This window comes from Augochlora pura, chromosome 5 (genome assembly GCF_028453695.1).
Source record: "Augochlora pura isolate Apur16 chromosome 5, APUR_v2.2.1, whole genome shotgun sequence".
In the NCBI taxonomy this organism is placed as follows: Eukaryota; Metazoa; Arthropoda; class Insecta; order Hymenoptera; family Halictidae; genus Augochlora; species Augochlora pura.
This window is the reverse complement of record NC_135776.1, coordinates 1,380,059-1,402,945: the sequence shown is the minus strand read 5'-3', so window position 1 is coordinate 1,402,945 and position 22,887 is coordinate 1,380,059. Positions and strand designations below refer to the sequence as shown.

The 22,887-nt window shown below is 51.6% G+C and overlaps 2 protein-coding genes across 3 annotated transcripts in view; both read right to left on the bottom strand.

Annotated features, from left to right (window-relative positions):
• The window catches only part of Px (MAP7 domain-containing protein plexus), a 63,628-nt gene extending 46,623 nt beyond the window's left edge, over window positions 1-17,005 (bottom strand). The window contains exons 1-7 of the mRNA XM_078181889.1: window positions 16,649-17,005; window positions 14,329-15,227; window positions 13,625-13,881; window positions 12,896-13,542; window positions 12,627-12,818; window positions 11,851-12,535; window positions 11,669-11,765 (exon numbers count right to left, since the gene is read on the bottom strand). Of these exons, the coding sequence (XP_078038015.1) occupies window positions 11,669-11,765; window positions 11,851-12,535; window positions 12,627-12,818; window positions 12,896-13,542; window positions 13,625-13,881; window positions 14,329-15,115 (2,665 nt within the window). The 5' untranslated portion in view covers window positions 15,116-15,227; window positions 16,649-17,005. The remainder of the gene's footprint in view (window positions 1-11,668; window positions 11,766-11,850; window positions 12,536-12,626; window positions 12,819-12,895; window positions 13,543-13,624; window positions 13,882-14,328; window positions 15,228-16,648) is intronic.
• A 767-nt stretch (window positions 17,006-17,772) lies between these two features.
• Dnr1 (E3 ubiquitin-protein ligase defense repressor 1) overlaps window positions 17,773-22,887 on the bottom strand; it is a 62,837-nt gene continuing 57,722 nt past the window's right edge. The window contains exons 3-8 of one of the 2 annotated variants that reach the window (XR_013494137.1): window positions 21,725-21,965; window positions 21,454-21,623; window positions 21,134-21,350; window positions 20,842-21,048; window positions 19,037-20,365; window positions 17,773-18,949 (exon numbers count right to left, since the gene is read on the bottom strand). Coding sequence is in view for 1 of the 2 variants with exons in the window: in XM_078181776.1 (XP_078037902.1) it covers window positions 20,036-20,365; window positions 20,842-21,048; window positions 21,134-21,350; window positions 21,454-21,623; window positions 21,725-21,965 (1,165 nt within the window). In the remaining variant the exon portion in view is untranslated. Of the gene's footprint in view, window positions 20,366-20,841; window positions 21,049-21,133; window positions 21,351-21,453; window positions 21,624-21,724; window positions 21,966-22,887 lie in introns of both variants that reach the window. The other variant, XM_078181776.1, reaches the window with a different exon arrangement.

The following is a 22,887-nucleotide window of genomic DNA, read 5'->3' as shown; positions in this document are numbered from 1 at the left end:
TCTCTCTCTCTCTCTCTCTCTCTCTCTCTCTCTCTCTCTCGGTTGTTTTGTCTCTGGCGAGCTTCGGCGAAACGATTACTCGGCGTGTTCCAGGGATGAACGATCGCCGAGAGAATAGCTCTCGGGATTCGTTCGACATTCGACACCCGCGATCCTCTACGTCTCCTCGACTGTTCGATCGCAGCGTCTCCGAGAGTCGTTATTAAAATTCTGAAAGCCCTCGAGAGAGAGAGAGAGAGAGTCTCCGCGAAAGCGCCAGCTGATTGCGGGTCCGATACAATCGCCGTTCTCGGCGAATTTCGGCCTCTCGCGAGAACTCGTTTCCGAACAGACTCGAACGGGCATAGATCCCCGTGGTAGAGAGGAACGCGAGGATCTAGCGTGCTCGATTTGAAAAAGTAACGTGCTTTCTATTCAGCTTCTGATCCTAGAAATCGACTATTTTCACGTTGCAACAAGATTCTGTACATTTACATTTAACAGCAACTGTGATTTATTTAAATTTCCGCTGTCGTTCGACGGAAGAAAATTAATATGTAATTCTCTGCGAGAGCGTCTCAATAATTCCAACGAGCTTGATATAAATAACGTGAAACCGATTCCCAGGGCGAGATAATTGCCCTCGGAAGCCGGGAGAACGATAAACCTGATCACGATTCTAAGGAAAAGTTCGACTGCCTTTTATTCGATATGGTCGTTGAACAAGTACCTAAACGTTCGCTTCGATCCGACGTTTACGAAATTATTTATGGAAATGAAAAATGTTAGAAATATCGCGGCGGCACGGCCGGCAGAGTTTCGAAAGGAATCGGTCGGTTTCGAATCCGGTGCTCGATCGCGGACGATAACGAGTGTCCGTCGAAGGGAATCGAGAGCTCGGCCGCCGTTTATCCGCGAGCGAAACCTAATTAGCCGGGGCATCGGAGATTCTGGTTTTCGTCGGCGCAACAGGCGGAACAACCGGAGTCCTTAATCGGATATACTCTTATCGCGGGCGCGTATAGCACAGCGTCCAGCAGAGTCAGCGAGAGAGAGAGAGGGAGAGAGAGAGAGAGAGAGAGGGAGAGGGAGAGGGCGCGCAGATTTCGTGCGAGCGATTTTGATTCGCGGCGCGCCGGGGAAAAGGGGAGAAACGAGATATCGGCGAGTCTACGCTCCGGATCGCTCGTCACCGACAGATAATTAATTTCTCCCTGGGAAAAAAAAACGGTGACAACGAGAGACGGCGAGAGGAGGCGGCGGCGGGGGTGGATATATATCCGTCGCGGAGGGAATTTCGTGGAAGCAGGGGCTCGGTGCGCGCGATCGCCGACACGATATCCGATATCCGACGCTCGAGAGCCGCGCGCGCGGCGAGCCGTGCACGACGCGCAGGAATCAAGGGGGACTTCGCTCTCTCCTGCGACAACTTCGAAAAATCAATCTCCTACTTTGTCGCCCCGGCAGCCGCCCGGAAACCTCGGCAAACGCGGCAACGAAACGATCGGCGGGATCGCCGAAAAATAAACTACGATCCACCGAAAGCGAATCGCTTGCGATCGTCGCCGATTTCTCCAAGAAAAAATTCGCACAGACCTCCGCGACGCTCGGGGACGCGTCCGTTTAGCCTCGTTGTCGCGACAATAATCGCGGAGGGTGCAGCAGAGGCTGCGGGGGTGGGAGGGTAGCGTGGCAAGCTCGATCGAGAAGGCAGAAAGTTAGGAGAAGATCCGAGGAACGGAGACGAGAAGTCAGCCGGCATCGGAAAGATCTCCACGCGCGCTCGAGAACCGTCCCACAGGCTCGACCAACACAATGTTTCAATATTTACCGTGGAGGGAGAGTCGATGACCGATTAAAAAGAAAAAAAAGTGCGATCCGTAATTAACGACGCGACGTTCGCTCGACAACGAGCAGTCGGGATCCGCTTTCGCAGTTGCGAGAATCGACCGGAGAGCCGGATTTTCGATTAACATCGTCGGTCGGATAGTCGCGAGGAGTAATTGTTTTTTTTTTATCAGTCGGAGGGAAGGGGGGGGGGGGGGCGAACAGAAAGAGCGAGAGAGGAGGGGGGGGGGGGGGGCGGGGTAGAGAGACAGAAAAGGAAGGGAAAACGACTCTTGGAAAAGAGCTACCGGCGAGATATTTTAAGCTCGAAACGCGTACCGGCACGCATCGATGCTCGCCTGCTCGTCTCTCTCTCTTTCTCTCTCTCAGTTCTCTCGGGCAACACCGGCGGTGGCGATAACTTAAATTATACGCGCGGCGATCAACCGGAGGCGAAGTACGCCGAGGTAGTTAAGAAAATTGCCAGTACTCTCCTTGGCGAACGGAGCCGAGGCTCGCGCCTCTCCTTCTCCTCTCTTCGCGACGAAACTACTTTCCACCTTCCTTTCCTCCCTTTACTTCTTTTTCTTTTGCAATCCCTTTCCCTCGACCGAAGAGCGCCGCCGATCGCTAGGAACCAACTTCGCCGAAAGCCGATTCCGCGGCGCCGAAAACTTCCCGTCTAGTCGCGGCCGACGAGACCGCGGCGAGCAACCCTTCCTCTGCGCATCAGCCTCGTGCACGCGAGCAATCTGCCGATATTTCCCTTCGTCCATTTTCGAAATAAACGACTAGCTCCTAAAGCGAAGCGACATATTTATATATTTTAATATTCGTGTATTTTGTATCGCGCATAAAGATCCGCCGATTAGCCGTAAGTAGAGATTACGCTCGATTGCTGTTCGCGGGGGACGCGTTCGTCGTTGTGTAGCTTCCTCGGTGAAACATTTTCTCTAACGGTATCGTGCGCTATTGTGCAAAAAGTGAAACGCGTGCAAGTGATTTCTATCGTTTCCCTGTTTCGCCACTTCCTCGAAACGATCTTTTACACTAGATTTTTCCTCGATTACTACTCACGAGCACGGAGCAAGTAATCAGCTTGGACGCCTTCGCCCTCGCGTCGCTACCCCAACGAAACAACATTTTCACCAACGATTATCATAAACTCTTGCGCAAAAAACACGATTTAGAAATCGCTATAAATCCTATATCGTTAACTACCAGTTAACTGCTGGTCGATCCTCCGTTTCGGCCGTTCCTCGATCTTTTCGATCCTCCCTCGAGACGACTACCCACGATGACCAGCGACGATCGCCTCGGTTTCCGAAAGTCACGGACGATCGCCCGGAAAAAAGGTAGCGATCGAGCGCCTCGGCTAAATAAAAATTGGTCCATCGACAAGTACCTGGATAGTAGTAGGGGTGTCCTGCGTGCGAGGGATGCACGAGTGGATGCGGCGCCCGGAAGTCCATTTCGGAAGCCGTCGAGGGGTCGCAGAGGTTGGCTGGCTCCGAGGCTGGAGGCGGATGCGCTGGATGAATACGCTGTCGAGCCTACCTAGCGTAGGTGGTCTCGGCTCGAGGCCGTTTTTTCTTGGCGAGCTGGTCGGCGGATCGATCGCACGGCATTTTTCTCCATCCGGCGAGGAGGGACACAGGCGGTGTTCGATCCGAGCTCTCGAGGTTCACACAGTCGGAGAACGAACGAGGGAGGTTCGCACAGGTGGAGTTCAAATAAAGGGAGAACGGGCGGAGAGAGAGAGAGACAGAGGGAGGAGAAAGGGGGTAGACGGGAGAGGGAGGGCAGTGATGCACACAAAAACACTCGGAGTAAGCAAGAGAGATGTCTGGACACTTTCAGGAGCGACGATTCCACCGGATCTCAGTCCCCGTCGGCGGTTTGAAATAAATCACAGGTCGATCTAGCAACGGTGAAATCAGCGCCGATCGCGAACCGAGCAACCGTGGGAGACGCGGAGGCGTGCCAGAGGAAGAGGAAGCAGAAGCAGAAGAGTCATTGTTCCTCGCGGCTCGGCGGCGGCGGCTGTACTCTCGAAAACGCGCGGCGGCAACGCTACTCGCGCGTTACCATCATCATTCATCGCGCATACTCCCGGCAGAGTCGCCGCGCTACCATCCTCCCGACGTCGACGCGTGATTTACAATTTACAGCCGGCCGAGAGGGAACGAGAGGGAGCGATAGGGAACGAGAGAGGGAGCAGGGTGGGAGAGAAACGCGAGAGACTCCCGCACACTGGGACAACACTGAGGCAACGCGCGATAGATCCGTCGCAAAAGTCAGCGGTGTCGCTGTCGACGGGTAGACTCGAGTAGGCGATCGAAGCGCAACAACACGCCGATCGTATCGGCACACACGCGCTCTCACACGCTCGACCGTGCACTGCCAGCGCCGGAGAGAACGCACGCAGAGGCAAGCCTAACCTAACAGGCGGCGAGCTATCCCACACGCACACGCGCGCACGCACACACACGCGCCACGCACACGAATATACACGCGCGCACGAGCGAGCAGGAGGACACGCACGCGCGAGAGAGGGATACGCCGAGCGATGGCAGAGTTCCGCTCCGCGCACTAATCACCACTTAATTGGCCGAGACCGACGCGGCAGGTCGTGCCATTACGGCTAATTGACTGAATGCTTCGGCGCTACCGCCGGACGGCCAGGATATATTTTCACGCGCGCGCCTCTCGTTCCCGCTTCGGAGCGGCCCGACGATCCAAAGAGGACAGAGGATGTAGGGGTTGCGTGAACCCCACGGGGAGAGAACGCCGGAACCGAACAGCGAGAGACCGAGAGAGCGAGAGTGCCAGAGAGAGAGAGAGAGAGTGGGGGGGAGGGAGGAAGACGGAGAGTGTAGACGCTTTTAAAGCGCGTCGGTGTCGGTATTGGTGTCCTTTGTCCGCGAAGCCGCGCTGCGCGTGCGCTCGCGTTTTCCGACGACGGACCGGCGGTGGCGGCGACGGCTACGCAACGTACGAGAGAAAATCCATCGTTAACGAGCGTCCCTGTCTCTCTCTCTCTATTTCTTTCTTTCTCTCTCTCTCTCTCTCTCACCTTGTCTCTCCTCCTCTCTCTCCTGACACTCGCTCGCTCTAGCAAGCGTCGCGTGCCGTATACGAGAACGCATGCGACCACCCTCTTCGACGCGACGCCAACGCTGGCTGCTTAGAGACTGAGGCGCCGAGCTGACGAGTGCCGAGCCCGCAGAGTGCCGAGTTGCCGAGTGCCGAGTGCGGAGAGCCGAGTGCCGAGGCCGCGCGCTCAACGCGCTTCGCTTCCCCTGCCATTTCATTCTCTCTCCTTCTAGCTTTTTGTCCCTCCGTTCCCCCTCTCGATCCTCTTCTCACTCTCTCTCCCTCTCTCTCTCTCTCTCTCTGCAGCATCGTACGGTTGCCGCGCTTCGCCGAGATCCACCGATCCGCTCGAAAACGGGGTTGGCGGAGCCGTGAGGAGCGTGCGACGAGCCGTGAAACGCGCCGATCCTCTCGCGGAGAATTCTCGTTTTTCTCCATCCGACCGTGGGACACGGCTCTGTTCTACCAGCTCGAAAAATCAAAACTGACGCGTCACCTATCCCCCACCGCCACACCAAGATCAGGACTCTCGAAATATTTTCGGAAATTTCTATAGACAGCGGACCCTCCTCGACGCAATTTACCAATAAGAGGGGCGGTCCGACTTTTGGGAAAACAATTCTGAAGATCTGCTTGAACTTCGCGATTTCAGCAATAATTTAAAGAAAAAGCTCCTCAATATTTCAAATACGGATCGATAACAGAGGAGCGATTTCCGAATTGATTTCTCAGCCACCCTCTTTAGAGGGGTTGACGGCGGCCGAACTGCAAGACGCTAGGCAACGCCGGAGAATTTAATGAAATCTCGGAGAAAGGCGAAAAACGGTGGCGCGTTCGAGAATGTTGGCTGAGTTCCGGTTCCTTTATTCCCAGCCCTCTTGCGTAACCGTGCTCGCCTCGGGGTAATAAGTGAGAAGGGGGCACGTATACGGAACACGATCCCAGAGTTCTCCTTTCCACAGCAGGCTCTCTCGCTCTCTCTCCCTCTTTCTCTCCCTCTTGCTCGTGTGCTTTGAAAGCCATCTGGCGCTGAAGCGGCACGCGCTGTGAAACCAGCTACCCCCTTCTCCTCCCCCCTCAACCCCTGTCTATCCATCGGCCAGTCGCCGATCCACCCTCTCCCTGTCGTTGCTTCGTGCTTCCCTCCCCGCCCACCCCCGCTAAAATCTAGCTACTTCGTCGAGTCCGACCATCGCTGTGCTCTCGCACACACGGAACGAACACGCGCGCGAATAGCCTAGCTATATCCACACACACACGCACACACACACGCCAACCCTTAGTAGTCGCCGCGCCGGTAACGTGCAAGCCGCGCGTTAGCCGAGCTACGGAACTTTGTAAACGCGGGAGGTGCGAACAAAGGCCGATAAACGGAAGCGGGGGCGGAAGGAGGTCGTAGATATCGCGATCATCGCGGAGTCACCGGCTCCGTAAATACTTCCCCGATGGATTCGGAAAGCTACGGCCGTGCTGGGAACACCTGCGCGCCCTCAGAAAATAGCCCGGCGAGCTTTAAAATCTCGAGGTTTCGGGGGATTTCACAGGTGGACGATCGCTCCGCCACACCTGGGTCAAAGAACCCGGCATCGGATTGAATTTATCGAAATTGTTCGCAGCTTGCGAACCAGATCCATGATTTTGATAATCATTACGGTAAATTGTACCGTAATTGTAAGGGGTTGGAAGCATCTGTTGCTCTCGCGTAGAAATTGGCAAACGCGAGGCGGCCGAGTTTTTTCGAAAGCGCGTTATCGAGGAACGTCGGAGCTTCGAGCATTGTCGACGCGTTACGTAAGTCGCTTAAAGTGTCGGGGCAAAGGTATCTCGTCCATTAACGGTGTCGATGCGCGATAAGTGCATCCAAGGCTGAACATTTTCAGTCTGTTCATAATTAACGCGCCGCGGCAACTGGGTTTACGATCGTTGCTCCACGGAATAAGTTCGAAACGAATTTTCGACGGAGTCGGAATTATGAACAGCGGGATCGGAAAGTGATCGTTTCCGCGGCGAACGCGTTCGCGGCTTTCGTTTTGACAAACGATCGCGTAAGAATCTATATATCCGCGGCCGAGTAATTAATCTCGGAGAGAACGCGGGTCAAAAGGGAAACGCGGACATACGGACAATTTCTCTCTCTCTCTCTTTCTCTCTCCCTCTCTCTTGGTTTCGGGCAGCTATCGGAAACGGCGCGCCGCGGTCCAATAAACTGATACGGCTATTAAACGTTATCGTTGACTCGATATAACCGCGAGGCGTGCTCTTTTGAACCGGGTCCCCCGATCCGCGGATTAAACCGCGTGCACGATAGAGCGCGGAGATTGTTTCGCGAATCAATATTTTCGTTCCGCGAGATCGACCGACGCGACAGCAACAAGTTTCGCCGCGGCGAGATAATGCTGCGATTTTCCGCGGAGCGAGGCGAGACGAGGCGAGGCGGGGCGAGGCGGTGGTAGCGTTCTCATGCCGGCAAACAGCCGTGTCGAGAAGCGAAAAAGAAAAGAGAGGGGACGCGGGAAGAATGGCCGAGACGGCGAGGGAGGAAAATCGAGGGAAAAAGAGCGTGCTAGCGAACGGCGAACAGTTAGGTTCCCGAGTCGGAGAACCCAACAGGCGGCTGTCTGTCGAGCAAAATCAATGCGTGCCAGCGACAGGGAACTTCCCCTCTCCTCCCTTCTTTCATCCTCCTCCAGCTAGACCCGTGCCGTGCGCTGCCGTGCCGTGACCAACCCTCTTCTCCTTCTCTCTTTCTCTCTCTCTCTCTCTCTCTCGTCCCGCAGCCCCTCGTCACATCTTTCTCTTCTCTTTTCGCTCGCAAGTTCGCCCGTTCGACTCGCTCGCTCGCTCACTCGCTCGTGTGTTCCCTCCTGCCGAACCGCCGACTCGTCCGAGGCACAAACGCGTCCGCCAGTCCGTGCTCACCCTCGTTTCATCCTATCCCCCGTCCGCAAACCCCCTTCCCACGTCGCCCTCTTCCTCCGCACGCCCACGCATCGCCGCGACCCACCCCCGTTTCGCTCCGGCAAAGGCACAGCCAACCACCCCCGGGGACTAATAAGCTGTATTATTTTTATCACGGTCGGCCGAGACCGATTCCAACGTCTTCTCGACCGACCACCCTCGGCATCCCCCCCTCCTCCCTCTTGGTCAATCACCGGTGCTTTATCACCTGATTCCGGACGAGAACCGCTTGGAAATTCCACCCTGATCCGACGACCCTGCACGATCGAATCATCCTCGGGATAATCGCGCTGCGGCAAGCGCGAACAAATTGTCGACTAGGAACATCGTTCTACATTTTCAAGCTATCGAAAATTAAACAGGCATTCGTTCCTGCACTTATTTGTTCGTATGCAAAAGAAAATAGTATTCGTTCATTGTCAGAAAGAATTGTACGATCGAGGGGAAATCTTAGCCAAAGCGAAGCTCGGATTTGGAGATTCGATTTCGCAGGAATCGTGCGGGAACGTCGTAGACGAAGGACGGCGAGTGTAGCGTTAGCCGGATCGGTAGGCAGAAGAGAGAGCGTAACTGGAATGTTACTCGAAAACTCGAAACGAAACGAGCCGTGGAGTTGGCCGCGAGTGCCTCGCGAAAGCTACTCGGCGCGCCGCGCCGGTTAATTATTAACGCGAGCCAACACAGAGAGAGAGAGAGGGAGAGAGAGGAATCGAGCGCTAAGAGGGTGCCGCACGCGTTTCCGTCCCGGTGTGGCATTAACCCGCAACCCATCAAAATGTAAATATCGGCCCTGGTATCTGATCAACGCTCGTGTGCGCCCGCCTTGCGCGGATCGATTTTCGCGCCGATACCCGAAATTTTCGATCCTATCCTAGACGAGATGATTTTCGGTCAATTTCTAGAAAGAGGTTCTATCTCTCGAAAACAATTGTCAATTGCGCGGAATAATGTGAACAATCGTCGAAAAAGTAATATCAGAACGAGTTTCGCGAAAAGGTGCGAGCGGAGAAATCAACGAGCGTCGAAGCGCGGCTGGAAAACGATTTTTCCCCGAATGTCGTTCCGGCGAATACATTTTGCGATAGGAAAACGCGGCGCAGATTTTCCGCAGGAACCGCCGGGCCGGAGAAAAAAAAATGCCGGAGCAGTTGTCGGAGGCGGGAGATCCGGAATCCTGGCACCGATTTCGCGGTGGAGAATGTACACGGAGAGAGATCGAGCCTTTTGGCTGCACGCCTGCGGAGAATACACGAGCGATTCCGCTCTGTGGTTCCTCGAGCGACAAGGAGCGCGAAAAGCAGTCGATAACGTTGATATCGATCCTCAAAGGAAGAGGAAAACGAACTCTATCCGAGCTTCTCTGTCGCTCTGATCGTTCCACCGTTGAGACAGAAAGAGAGAGAGAGACCGAGAGAGGAGGATAGATAGATGGCGAGAGAGAAGGAAGGTTGGAAAGAGGGAAGGATAGAAAGAGAGAGAGAGAAGGGGGGAAGGTTAGAGAGGGTGAACACGCACACGTTTGCCTCGTTGGCTCTGTCTCCGGGTGTAAGGAGACGATGATGTCCTGTCGGTAGGTTTACCAGGAGGACAGGAGAGTCGTGTTGACGAGGACCGACAGGGCCGGCTCCCTAATTCGAATTTAGGTGTTGGGCGGGTTGGCAAGTGGGCGCAATGCGGTGTCACGCTGCGGGCGTTTGCTCTTTCTCCTCCGACCGGCACTCGCTCTCTCTCTCTCTCCCTCTCTCTCTTCCCTCCACCCCTATTTCTCTCCATTGTACCCTCCTTTCCGGTTTCGGCTCTCCTCCACTTGCCTCCTTTCGCCGAGCGAACCCTCTCTCTCTCTCGCTACCCCCTTCATCCCTCGGCAGCCCCGTTAAATCCCCCCAACACCTCGAACCACCTACTCCGTCTAAGCCGGATCGAGCGACCTTAATCGACCCCCTGTGATCTCGACGGCGATCGCGCGCGCACCGAGAGGTACCCGTCCTCTACTCTCGAACACGCGTCACCGCCCCCCTGCCAACCCCCCGTCCGCAATCCCTAACGCCACTAATTTCCACGACGATCGTTCTCCGCGCTTTTTCCGTGATTTTTCAGCTCCGCAGCGGCGAGAGAACGCCTCCGAGACGTCTCGGCGGCGGTCGAAGCGCGCGCGGACTCGAGGGATCGATCCGGAACAACCGGTAATCCGTGACCCGGTGTCGCTCGCAGTCTCTGGGAAACCCGAGCGCAGCCTGCCCCGCCAACTCTAATCCCAGGGTAACTGCGAGAATCTTCCGGCCGCGGTTTCCGCGACCCGTCTCCGGCTGCTGCGGGAGACGCCGTGTTTGCCAGCCAGATTGATCGCGGAGCGCGCGGCAAGCTGGGATCAGCCCCCGCGAAACGATCCGAATCGTTCGATCAAAGTCGTTCGAACGACGATACAAGATTTTTGAAAGTTTGCGGAATCAAATAGTTTCCTCCGCTTCTTCGACACGAGTACCGAAAGTCGAGCCAGAAATTTTCCGTGAAATCGAGACAATCGATAAAACTGCAATTGGCAAATTCAGATCGCGTTCGAATTCATCGACATCTTAAACATCTTAAAAAATTCTTAGACTTCGCTGATCAGCAAAGTGTACGTCGGGGTGGCGTCGTCGATCGTCTCACGGTGCGATCCATCTTCGAGGAGCGTTTACGCGGACCGTTAGCCGACGGCTGGTCGAATCGAAAAGAAAAACGCGTTCGCGGCGGACTCGTCGAGCGTAACTTTACGACTTCTAAATAGCAGGCCTGCGCTCCGAACAAGTTACAGGATCGCCGACACGTAAAACTCGCAGAAACTTACCTTTTGGCACGAGAACACGTACTACGGGCTGGTAAGCCGGAACGATAAAAAAAAAAGACCCGGAGAGAAGGACGAGGAAAAAGAGTTACGGTCTAACGGAGGCAAAGTTGGCCCCGGCCCCCGTCGGGATTTCGTTTCTTAGGAAAATATACAAATGTACAACTTCCCGCGACGGCGAATCCGATGAAAAACCACCGAGATCTTTTTCACGCGGCGACGTCTCGCCGTTGCAATTCTCAATCGCGATGCATGAATTGATCGAGCTCAGCTTCGATTTTATATCGACATTCTATTCGTTGGTGAGGGTATCTGCGCGTTTTAGACATTTTTTGGAGGATTTCCGATCGTTGCTCGTTGATTCTATTTCTTTTTAGATTTTTTATGAACTTTGATGTTACTAGATGGAATTATATATTCATGGGACGTCTATCTCTCTAGTTGACGCGTCGGTGTTGAATTATTGGTGTCAGTTTTCTTGCAAACACAATAAATGCACAGACTATCGACAGCTACTCGGAGACCCACGGAATCAAGAATGCACAAGCTCGGCTTCCGGTAGTTCCTGCGAATGCCGCCGTTACGCGATCCCATGGCGTATCGCGTGAGCAAAAATTCAGAATCATGGTTTCTCGGAAACGTAACACCGCCACGGCGAGGAAACTCGAACGCGTTGTACTCGAGTGACTCGAGAGAGGTGCAGAGGAAGATAGAGATATCGCTAAAACACGAACCGATAACCTCCTCGGCGTGTCTGACAAATGTTTGACCGCGGAACGTTCTTCGTTATCTGCGCGCCTCGTAAGCCTAATCTTGGCTCGTGTGTGCATAGTTCTATCCGAGCAGGAAAAAGACATCCATAAACAATGACGTCCGGTTTCTCAACGATCCCACGATTATCATTCTTTCCCGATCGAGTTTCCTCCTGCAGTGTACGACACCGAACAAGTATCTAGCGACGAGAAAAATCACGTTGTCACCTACCTTGTTCTTTCTCGGGGGCCTTCGCTGGGACCTTCTTGTCGGGCGCCTTTGGAGAACAATTCTTTCGCGCTGGTCTAACCGTTAACGTCGACGGTACCTGGAAAATAAAATGCCACAGCCGTTTAGCGTACGGTAACCATGGTTGTGGATAAAAACGTCGAGTGGATGGAACAAGTACTTACCACCTTCTCAGACCTTTCACCGGACGGCAATCTGGCGATGGTCGCGTCGGGACTGTCTTCCGGCGGTGGCGGTTGCACTATCCAATTATACTCGCGTTTCTCAACCGGTAGACCCCATCGTTCGTACTCGAGGCTCTGAGTGCGCAGGGTTTCGTAACAGTCCAGGCAGACCACCGCGAAGTCCCCGTTCTCCAGCAGCAGGCTCTTCTCCGGCTGCCGATGGTACTTGAGGAACGGGAAGTCCTTGACGAGCAACGCTCTGACTCGTTTGCGGTAGGTGGTTATGCCGCAGACGTAACAGCAGTAGTCGTGGGTATTGTACTGTCTTTCGGCGGCGTTCACTTGCTGGCCGCTGGGAAGAGATTCGTATCGACGCCACTGCGCCAAAAGGGAGTGATAACAGAACGTGCATACCAGCGCGGAACCGTCTTCGCGAAGCTGCTCGGCGTTCGGCGGTGACTGATGCCGCAACAATTCCGGGAAAAACGGCGCGTTGCGACCCTGAGGACGACCGTACAAGACTCGAGCCAGAGTCAGGTCGCTGTGCAGACCGCACAGGAAACAATAGATCGAGCTGCTCGACGTGCCCGGATTGCTGCCGAACGTTCGGTCCGAGCTCGAGCTCGGCGGTGTCGCAATCGACCGGTTCACGTCGCCGTTCGGATGCGGACTAGGAATATCATACCTGAAAGATGACGGAAATCGTCGTAACATAGGACAGGAACGAAAATTTAAGAGAGAAACAGCAAGGTTATGTCGAAAGGTGTTGCACGAACCTGCGACGTTCTAAAGGAACACGTTCGGCGTCCATGCTCTCCCACTGCTGGGCCAAGTGGTTCACGCAGTGACTACAGGCCAGCACTCTGCCGTGACTATCCATACAGGCGTTCTCAGAAGTACGAGCCATTCCCCTTAAACAGGGAAAGTGCATGGCATGCGAGTTCATTCCCTCCGGGCTCGTGGACAACCTGCGACAAAGGGGAAATGCGATTAATTGGGTTCGTTGTTAGCTTGGGGGATACTAGAAGCAGCCTGGATAACTCACCATTCCATGTGAGTGCGAGGATACAGTCTCTCGCAGATATAGCACCTATAGTTTTGGCCAACAGCGACGGTCCCATTTTCGGCAGGGACGTTGTTCGGCGAGTTTCGCTGGCCGGCCGTGGCTCCCTTGACCGTGCCGCCTCGCAATTTGTTCGTGGCGACCGAGGACTTGTTCAAATCGTACGGTTTGAACCGGATATCGCTGCCGGCCGAGTTCGCCGGAGATTTGGCGACCGCAGGCCTCGGTGACGGACCTTGCTGCCGGAAGTCGACCGTCTGACCCGCGACCGGCTGAGCAGACTCGTGATTCTCTCCCCCAAACACTTGCTGCTTCTGCGGTATGGCTTTGTAACAAATGGAGCAGACTTGCACCATTCCCTGAGGACTAATAGGACTAGCTCCTGGCGGAGGTCTCAGAGAATAAATAAAAGGATAGTACGCCTCCTTCTCCGGATTGGCGCAGCAGTAGAGAAGCCTAATACTGGACGAAGGGTACTCGAGCGCGCAGGTGTAGCAAATAAATGTGGTCGTATCCATCGTTGGCGCTTGCCGTTTACGGAGCGTGTAGTTACGATCAGTGTGGGGTACACCTTGCCGAGCATACGCCTTCCATTGCAATAGAAGGTGATTCTGACACGCTGTACAGGCCTGGAGAACACAACGGTTAGTACTACCACGAAGGAATCACCTAGCAGGATCGATCAAACGATTGAAACATGAAATGGTGTACCTGTACGCGACCTGCGCTGTCCATGGGTCGACTTCTGCTGGGTCTCGGATGAAGCATCAGAGAAGGAAAGAATGGGGGAGGACTGGCCGAAGGGTGCGGCGGAGTTGGCAGTGGTTTCGCTGCGATATGACTAAGCGAGCCTCTCTTGAACTCATCCCCGCACACGTAACAAACTTCCGTCACAGAATTCTTGTCCGGCATCGAGAGGTCCAGGATATCAGTGCCGACGCTCGACGAAGATCCACCGCTGTAAATCACTGCAATACAGAGAAACGATTACGATTACTACAGTATCGTTCTCGCCGGACAAAAATGTTCCACGCGACCCGCGAACACGGAACTATAGTTTTATGATCCGCAATTGCCACGGACCGATTTCAAGCGACCTATTTATCTGCGATACTCGCTGACTAATGGCTATCGAATCTGCTTAGCCGGATCTCAAAAGGTCGCGCACAGTCAAGCTTGAGATCAGAATTCGAATTAGATATACGTTCGCCGGTTTATCTGCCAGACTGTTGACCTTTATTTACAAACATTCGACCAACTGAATGGATGGACTGTGCCTAAAGTAAAGAATTCTTGTACAGGCTACTACAGACTATGACCTCTTCCAGAATAAATTGGATCGATAAGGGTCGTACGTCGAAGCGATAGACAAGAGTCGCCCGGAGCAGCCTGTGCAATTGGAAATGCGAACATACGTTGAGGCTGTGGTGGTAACGCTGGTTGCGGGGCAGGAGAGCTCCTTGGTGCGTGTCGTAGGTCTAAAGCTGCTTCACTGGATATTCTGGTGTCCTCGACGGGCTGCCTAGGGCTCTGTAACCTCTGGTGCGGCGATTGCAGTCTTTGATGGGGAGATTCCATGGTGAGCCTCGCTTGCTCCAGGTGCCTGTGCGTTTCAGCAGCGTTCGAATGCGGTCTTGGCAGTTCGATGGAGTTTGACGGCGGCCTTGTCTGTTCCACCACCCTAGGCGAAGGCGAGTTCGTCGGCAGCCGCGGCGAGATACCCACCGGTCGGTTCTCCGGTCTGAGCTGTGGCGGTTGTTCGTTGGTCAGACCAAGAACTTGAGCAGCATACTCTCCCTGCAAAGCCATCTCGGCCCCGGTGAACGGACCACCGTCGCATCTCTTCAGCCAATAGATTCGTTGACTATGCGGCCTAGCATCCTGCTCGTAGCTCTGCCATTGCTGCAACAGCAACGCGTAGCAGAGACTGCAGGCCTTCACAGCCCCGCCTCGGGCACCCTCGCCACGGTAGCCGGCAGGTGGTTCGTGGGACTCCAGGAACGGAAAATAAGGCTCGTTCGGCGCTCCAGCCGGGTTCGGCTTCACTCGGAGCCAGTACTGTTCGCTGTGGCCCACTGTGCCACAAACGAAACAAACCCTGGCACCTCCAATCTCCTCAGAGGCTGGATTTGGCTGCGGATTCGCGAGGGACTGTCCGTCGAGGCCAGGCTCATTTTTCACATATAGTTTGTTTTCCATCATGTCAGGAAACCATCGGGTCTCTTCAACGACCTTCTATATACTTTTGTTTGGCACGCATATACGATCACAAGTTACTTAGATTGACAATGTTTTCTTGGAATTTTCCGTGTATCTGGAAAGATAAAAGAACCATTCAGTTGGCACAGGGATAAGGTTGTTGGAAACAAAGTATGCTACGCTTAAACGGATGCAAGGCATATTATTTCAAATGTATATAGGAAACCTTATTGTATGCAAATGAGTGTATTCGGGTGCAGCTGCGACCTCATTCTTTATTCAATGCGGAATACACAAAACACAATTGCTTAACGTGTCCAGAAACAAATTTATTTCTTAATTGTGTAACACCCGGTCGAACCTCGATGATAGAACAATAAATATTTATGTAAACATGACATTTCATTCTTCTTCCCTGAATTTATCAGGATTTTAAATTACCTCGTAGCTGGAGGATTATGCAGCTACACACGTGTACCTCATTACAAAGTGTATCTATGGATTACAAGTTACGTTTCATTTTAGGGCAAATTGAACGAAACAGTGACGTATAGTCTCGAAGTCGGGCAATAAACTTTTGCATAAACAAAGTATGTGCTTCCTCCTCGTAGGTATTATACTTTCCATCGAAATGAAATTAAGTGCACCGCTTAACGTATACAATTACATCTTGAGAGCAAGATTACACAGTCTGTCTGTGGTGCCTGTAAACACAAATACTTGGTTATGAAATATATACGATAGAACAAAAGACTAGCAAAGTGCAAGTTACTTTAAAATTTTTTAGTACAACAGAGATTGGATAGTTGTGAAACACTGATCCCGAACAACAAACACAAAGGACCGTGCCGTTAGCCGTAAACTCTTATCGTTATTGAAGCATTGCAACGTGCGATGCTTTTAGAATACCGTAACATGTGGTGTATTTTTGGCGCATTGCTACATCGACGTTTACCGACACCGACCATAAAACACTTCTTCGGGCGTCGGTAACAGAAGGAAAAACCGCGTGATGCACTTTTCGTTTCGCTGACGCGCGCGTGCACAATAATTTGGTATTAGAACACGATTCCTAACACATACGAGGAAGAAGCACGGGAACAACGAGCCACGAAGCAAAGCGTTTTCGGGGAGAATCGGCTGAGAACGCATAATCGTCGATCCGTGGAGAAGATCGGGGGACAAAATAATTCCTCGAAAATAGACGATCGAGGATCGTCTACTACGAAACGTAGGAAAACGTGATCGCTGCGAGGATATATTTGATGGCAATGGTGGCACTCTGGCCTTAGCGGCGAGTCGCACGTCGAAACGCTCTCTCTCGATTCGATGCTGGTTTATCGTGATCCGTCGTTCATCGACGATCGTTTGCGACGAGCCGAGGAGAATTTCGACGATAAAACGATCGGTGGGAGAGGGATCACAGGGATCAAGGGGAAGGCAGAGCCGTACACTGTGCCTCGCTACCGAAATACGCAGCCACGACGGGCACACTGGCACGCACAGTTTACGGTCTCCTGAATCGAAAACACTCACGTTTTCACAGTTCGGCGAGATTGGCCACCGCATCGCTATTTCGCGGTGGTGATTTTACTCGGCGATACGTATTGCTTAGGCGAAGCGGAGCTTCCTTATCTCGGGTTCTAGTCTCTGCCATACGTGCTCGAGCTGCACACCGAGCTGCGGGGTGTCACCTTCGAAATAACGTTATGGCTCGTTCCACTCATATTTACATGTGTCGTGCACCGTGCTACGCGTCCCGAACCCGTATCGCACTGTCCCATCCACGAGAACTAGAATAAAACCGGTCCCGCGACTACGAAAAATACATTTTCTGATGGCACAGCACCGCGACTTTGGCTCAATTCACCGCCATGTTGCAAAATCGCGATCCGCTTCCCATGATGCCACACAGCTTCGTCATATGACAGTGCCGCGCCGCTAGCCAATCGACTACGGCGACGCATGCGCGGACCGCGCCATCTCCAACCGAACTGCCGCGAACACAGTTTCCGCGCGATCTTTGAAATTTTTTTTCCATTTCTCTCGGATCCGTAGCAATTTTATAATTGCGTTACGTAACCATGCACCGTGTTCGTTGAACCTCGGGGAGACGATCATCGTCCGCGCACACCTAGCTCTCAAAAAATTACCATAGTTAACCGTCCACGAGAAGTTCCTCCCGCGATTCTCGCGTTCTTTTTTCAAAGCACGATCATTTTGAAATTCAAATCGAAAGACCGACACAACGCGCCGATTTCAATTTATTCTATGAAAAATGCGATGATATTTTATTGTTTCTGGCGTTGATCTCTTCATCGAGTCTAATTCCTTAAAAGAGAAAAAATTCATCGGCTGCTGACTAAAGAAATAATTAAAAATTGCAGAATTAACGAGAAGTAGTTTGCTTTACTTTCTTTTCAAGTAAACCATGAATGAATTATTATTATTTTTTAAATTATCATGCGTAGTTGAGAGAGTGATTTCTAATTTTACAAAATCAGATTGAGAAGAGAGAAATAAAGGAAAACAACGAAGTAACAGCGGTTCCACGTTGGACATTTATACAATATTAATTAGAATGAACAAACGAACAGTTTGCGACGGACTTTTAGATGAGATTTACAGGTATTCGTGTGACATCGGGATGGGGAAGAAATACGAACAACAATCGATGTTTCACCGTATTTAATCAACAGGTTGGGACATTGCACCTTGGTAATGCTAAAAATTATTTTTTATAGATTGTGTGGTTGTTGATTTTTTTATATGTATATTTATGTATATATATATTTTTTATATGTGTACCACTATGTCAAGTGGAATCCTGATATAATACTAAAAAATAATTGGAAATACTTTAAAAATACTCTTTGCAAACGATAATTCTTAGAAATCCATTCTCTCTGATATCGTTCGTCTCTACCATACACATCTAACAGCTACAATGATCTCGAATTCCTCCGTGTACGGCTTTATACAGACAATTAATCACAAAAAGGTTTCCTCCCCTTTCTTCTGGTTACCCTAAATGGTGGTGATGCTTCCAAACAACAACAAATTGCGTTTGCGGTTCGTAGAAAAATGTCTCCCTCGTTCTCGAAGAATTATGCGCAGTCAGAATAATCGAAAGGGGAACATGATTTTTTTTCTCTCTTTCACCGACCCTCTCCTCTCTCTTTCGCCACTGCGTTTCGATCTAAAGAACCATTGAAACCGATATCTGATTCGTAGAAGCAGCGTGATCACGATCTCATAATCGTTACGATATATAAAAATACTAAAAGAAACTAAACGGACACGAAGCGTCAGGAAAAAAGATTAGCTACGCGTTCGCTGACTTAACGAGACCGTTGTGTGCTCGGTACATATCGTATTAATTTAACGTGTAAAAACGCTCTCTCTCTCTCTCTCTTTCTTTCATTCTAACTAATATTCTGGCTATCTCAGTTTCTCTCTCCCTCTCGCTCCCTTATAAATAATTATAAACTAGGTCTGTTTTGCATTGATGAATGACTACAACGATCTCCTTCTCTCTTTCTTTCTCTCGCTCCCTGTTCTCTCCCACTCTACCGACACGCAGCCAAGATACTCATCTCTATTTGTCACAGCTTGTTTCAATCCATACTCATCGTGGGAATGGTAACGACGACATCAATTCGTGGACGATCGAGGGAAAGAAGGCAAGGACAACGACCAACGTAATAAATAATACACGCGAAGAACAATTAATCGCAGACTCCTCCGAACGACCGGATACGCTTTGCTTTTGATTCTGTAACAGCCTTTTTCCTCCCAGCGGATACGCGATTCTTGCGGACTGCCGACTCTTGGTCACTTAAGTAAATAAAAAAAAAGAAATCAAAAGTAAAAATCAAAAAGAGTTCGTGTGTCACGGTAAAAAGAAACAAAAAAAAATAATACCTCCTTCTGTTCAGCGTCACACGCACTAAAGTCCGCAGTCCGGCAAGACAGGCGATCCTCGCTTCGCTTGTTTCTGTTTTCGCTTTTGCTAGGACTTACTTAAAAGATGGCATAACGGCGCCGAGTTAGTTAAATCGGATTTAACATTTGGTGAACGCATGACTTTTACTCTGTCGACCCTACCGGTCGGGTTATCTCCGTTTCTTATGTACATATAAACAGATATATTACTGTAACAGGGTTTCCTCCACGTACAGGACGTTCCACAAGAGAGAGAAACCAGCTTATGCGAGCTAACTATCGACAAAGGGTTCTTCGCCCCCAGTTATCGAGCGAGACTATCTATCTATACAGGCGAACGCGAACGGAATCACAGAACAGCAGCGTTGCATCACGACGGTGAAAACTGTAGTCTACCGACGGTAGACGAACGGCTATAATAAATCGAGTCGCGTTGTCATTCAGAAAGTATCGCGTTCGTTATAAATGAAACGTCCTTTACGGGGAGGACCGTCGTGTGCGAACGCGTCTTGTTGCTCGTTTTAGCAAACGATATCGCGTGCACACGCGTAATGAATAACGAGCGCTCTATGAAAAAACGCTAAGGGTCACCGGTTCCGATAAAACTGTTCACCCCTGGGACACCGTGTATCTAAATGAATGTTGACACGTACGAGAACAAAAAGACCACGCGTGATCTATCTAATTGCGCGAGGAACAAAAGCAACATAACCAGCGACGATTAAATAACGAAACCGATTGGTCCGATTGTCAACGATGAAAACGAACAGGCGATCGACCACGAAAACAGGTGTGGATATATCGCGGTACATATAATCAACGTCCAACCTCCAGCAAAAGGTCTAGCAAACGCAATACGGAAAGCAACTGTGAATCCGCATGGTAATCGCAACCTATAGATCAGTAAGATCCAGCGACCCGGCGAGCAAAGATCCCAAAGACCCTCTGAATCACGCCGAGCCTGCCGCCTCGCCGGTCTCAAATATCGTTACCGTTCACCTGGTTCTCGTCGCTCAAACTCCTCTTGCTGACCTCCTCGCTCGACGTCCGGCCATAACCGGGTTCGATCACCGCGTCCGCCACCGATCTCGAACTGTGCTTGTCGACGTGCGTCAGCTCGATTGGAAGATAGATCGTCCGACAGTGATCTATGTCCGCCCGACACAGCGGACACCGCTCGCAACGCCGGGCGCAATCCAAGCAGGCGACCGCATGTCCGCACGGAAACAACGCAGTGTCCAGGCTGCGATCCATGCAAATGCGACAGAGCATCGCGTCCAGCAATCTTGCCAAACATTCCCGGGATTCCTAAAACGGTACAGACCAGTCAAGACCAATTCGTCCCTCGGGACTCTGTTTAGTTTACCGACGCTATTTGCACCGCAACCCCCTTTCAAAGCTCTGTCTACCATCTTCATTCCTTCCTCAAGACACAATCATTTTCTAGCTACTGTGAAACGTCTGTGCTTCTAAAGCCAGGTATCTTTAATCAACCAAACAAATACGTTCCTCAGGGTTAATTATAATTTTCTATGTACATTGAACAACCTTTTCCGAAGTCGTACACAATCCTTAATAAAAAATGAACATTGAATTACGTCTGAGGAGTACTTTAGTATCTGCTTACTCACTTGAGAATTTATATCTGTTAGGACTCTATGAATTGCAAACTGTATTTAACCGTGAATGCAGAGCAAGCTATTTCTGAGGAGAGTACGTAAGTAGATTTCCTGAGCTTGTCGGGGATGGTTGCTGCTCGCGTTGGGGCATCATGAGAAATAAACCTTGCACTTGGGATCCTCGCAGTCCCCGGCGCAGTCGTGCCTCTCCAAGATCTGCTTCTCCTTCTCGTCGGGCAGCCTGACGGTCGCAGATTCGCAGTACAAAGCTCGTCGAGCATTGTCGTATACCTCTCGACAAGTCCTTCGGATGTCGAACACGTACTTCTTCCCTAACGTGGAGTCCTCGTTGAAGATGGAAATGATGGTGCCCTGGAAAAAACAAGAACATTGTCTAGACTGTTCTACGACATCCTAGTATCCGTCAATCTCTCCACGAAATTCTCATCCAGATTACCTTCAAATCCCGTATGAACTGTGCGGTGACGGCGCTCCTGACTGTTTCACAGCTGTAGAACGCGTGCTTCTCGGTGATCGCCCGGTACAGGCCGCTGGCGGATTGACTCGAGTCCAATTTAAAGTTCAACGACGTCTCCTCGCCGTCCAGGGATAGATACACCAAGTGGAACATCCGACGCTGCGACGTCGCACTTTGTATCGCCGTGTACGGTATACTGCGGACAGAGGGAAACAGAAGAGAGGACGTTACCGAGGTGTCGGGCACAGCCCAGACGGCACACAGTCTCTTGGGATCTGTTTCTTCATTTGTCTACGTACTTTTGCGTCTCCTCGTCATCGCTGCGGTAAACCGTGATCCCGTGAGGACCAACGCCGATCATGGACACCCCGTTGTATCCGAACTTGCTGTGGAACATTTCCTGGCCGAACGTGTCCAGGTTCGAGATCTCTTTCAGCAGCCAGTACTCGGCCGTCGATGCTTTCATACCCTGCACAGAAAGTTAAAGAATCGTCAGACGTGACCCTAATTTCAATTACGAACTGGAATCGTAAGGGACAAAGGTCACAGTTAAGGAAATGAGACACGAACCTTGATCTCCTTGTGTTGTTGGACTATCCGGTGCAGCAGATCCTGCGGTTTTGGATCGCACGGCTCGGTCGGCTGTATCTGACAGCACTGCGAGTAAAGTGCATGCAGCGGCGATATGGCATCGTAATCACCGACGTCGGCCTGCGCTATCAAGGCGACCAACCGTGCCACGGAACCCCAGTCGGAGACCTTCAATCTACCCTCGACCAGCTCCAAACGAGAGTGCAAGTAGAACTGATGCCTGCGGGTACAAGAAAAACGGATTAGACGATCGTCTTTACGTTTGTAGCTTATTCTAATACGTCGAGGAACCTGACGCTTCGAAGCGATCGTTTCGCGAAGTTCGATCTCGTTAACGAACAAAGAGTCTTTTCATAAAATATTTCTTCCTTTTCGTCAATGTTCGCAACAATTTTCCCAACTTTCTCGAGAAGAAACGGCTTCGCGAGCGATCAATGCCTCGTTAGCTAGTTCAGAAATCGAGAACCGCGATCGCGTATCACTTTCCCTTTAGCCCCCCCCCCCCCCCCACCTCGGAGTTTCGGTTTTGTCGGGAACGCGAAACGTCGGTGGATAATTAGTTCGAGGATTAATTGCTCCGGCTTGACGGCACCGCGGCATAACACCGGAGGAGTTATTAGGTTGAAAAGCGGCTGCTGCATCCGTCGATTCTTCGCCTCGCCGTCGCGCCTGTTGGCGAGGACGTCGTAAATCTGCGAAAACTGCGAGACAGAGTATGATCGGGAACGCTGTCGGAAGGCTGTTCGTCGTTGCGAGAAGAAAACGACGACGGGGGGGTGGAACGCGCTTAACGTCGAACGATGCTCCGACGAAATGAAGCATCTCGGATGCGAAATTTCAAGCCGACAAAAAGTTTGATACGGCCGCGCTCGCAAAGGTGGATGGGAAACGAGGAGAGAGAGAGAGAGAGAGAAAAAAAAAAGCGCAGGAATGGAGTATGTAGGCAGCACGAATGTGTTCTCGAGATTTCGTTTACCCCGACTTTCGCAGCGAGCGAGAGAGCCGCGCGGCGCTTTGTAATCCACTGGTATTACGAGCCACTCGCCTCGAACCTCGTTTCGCCGGAGGATTACGAGCAGACTGCCTTTTCCACGTTACACCGGCCGGCAAAAACCAACTTTTCCGTAACTTTAGCAACGAGC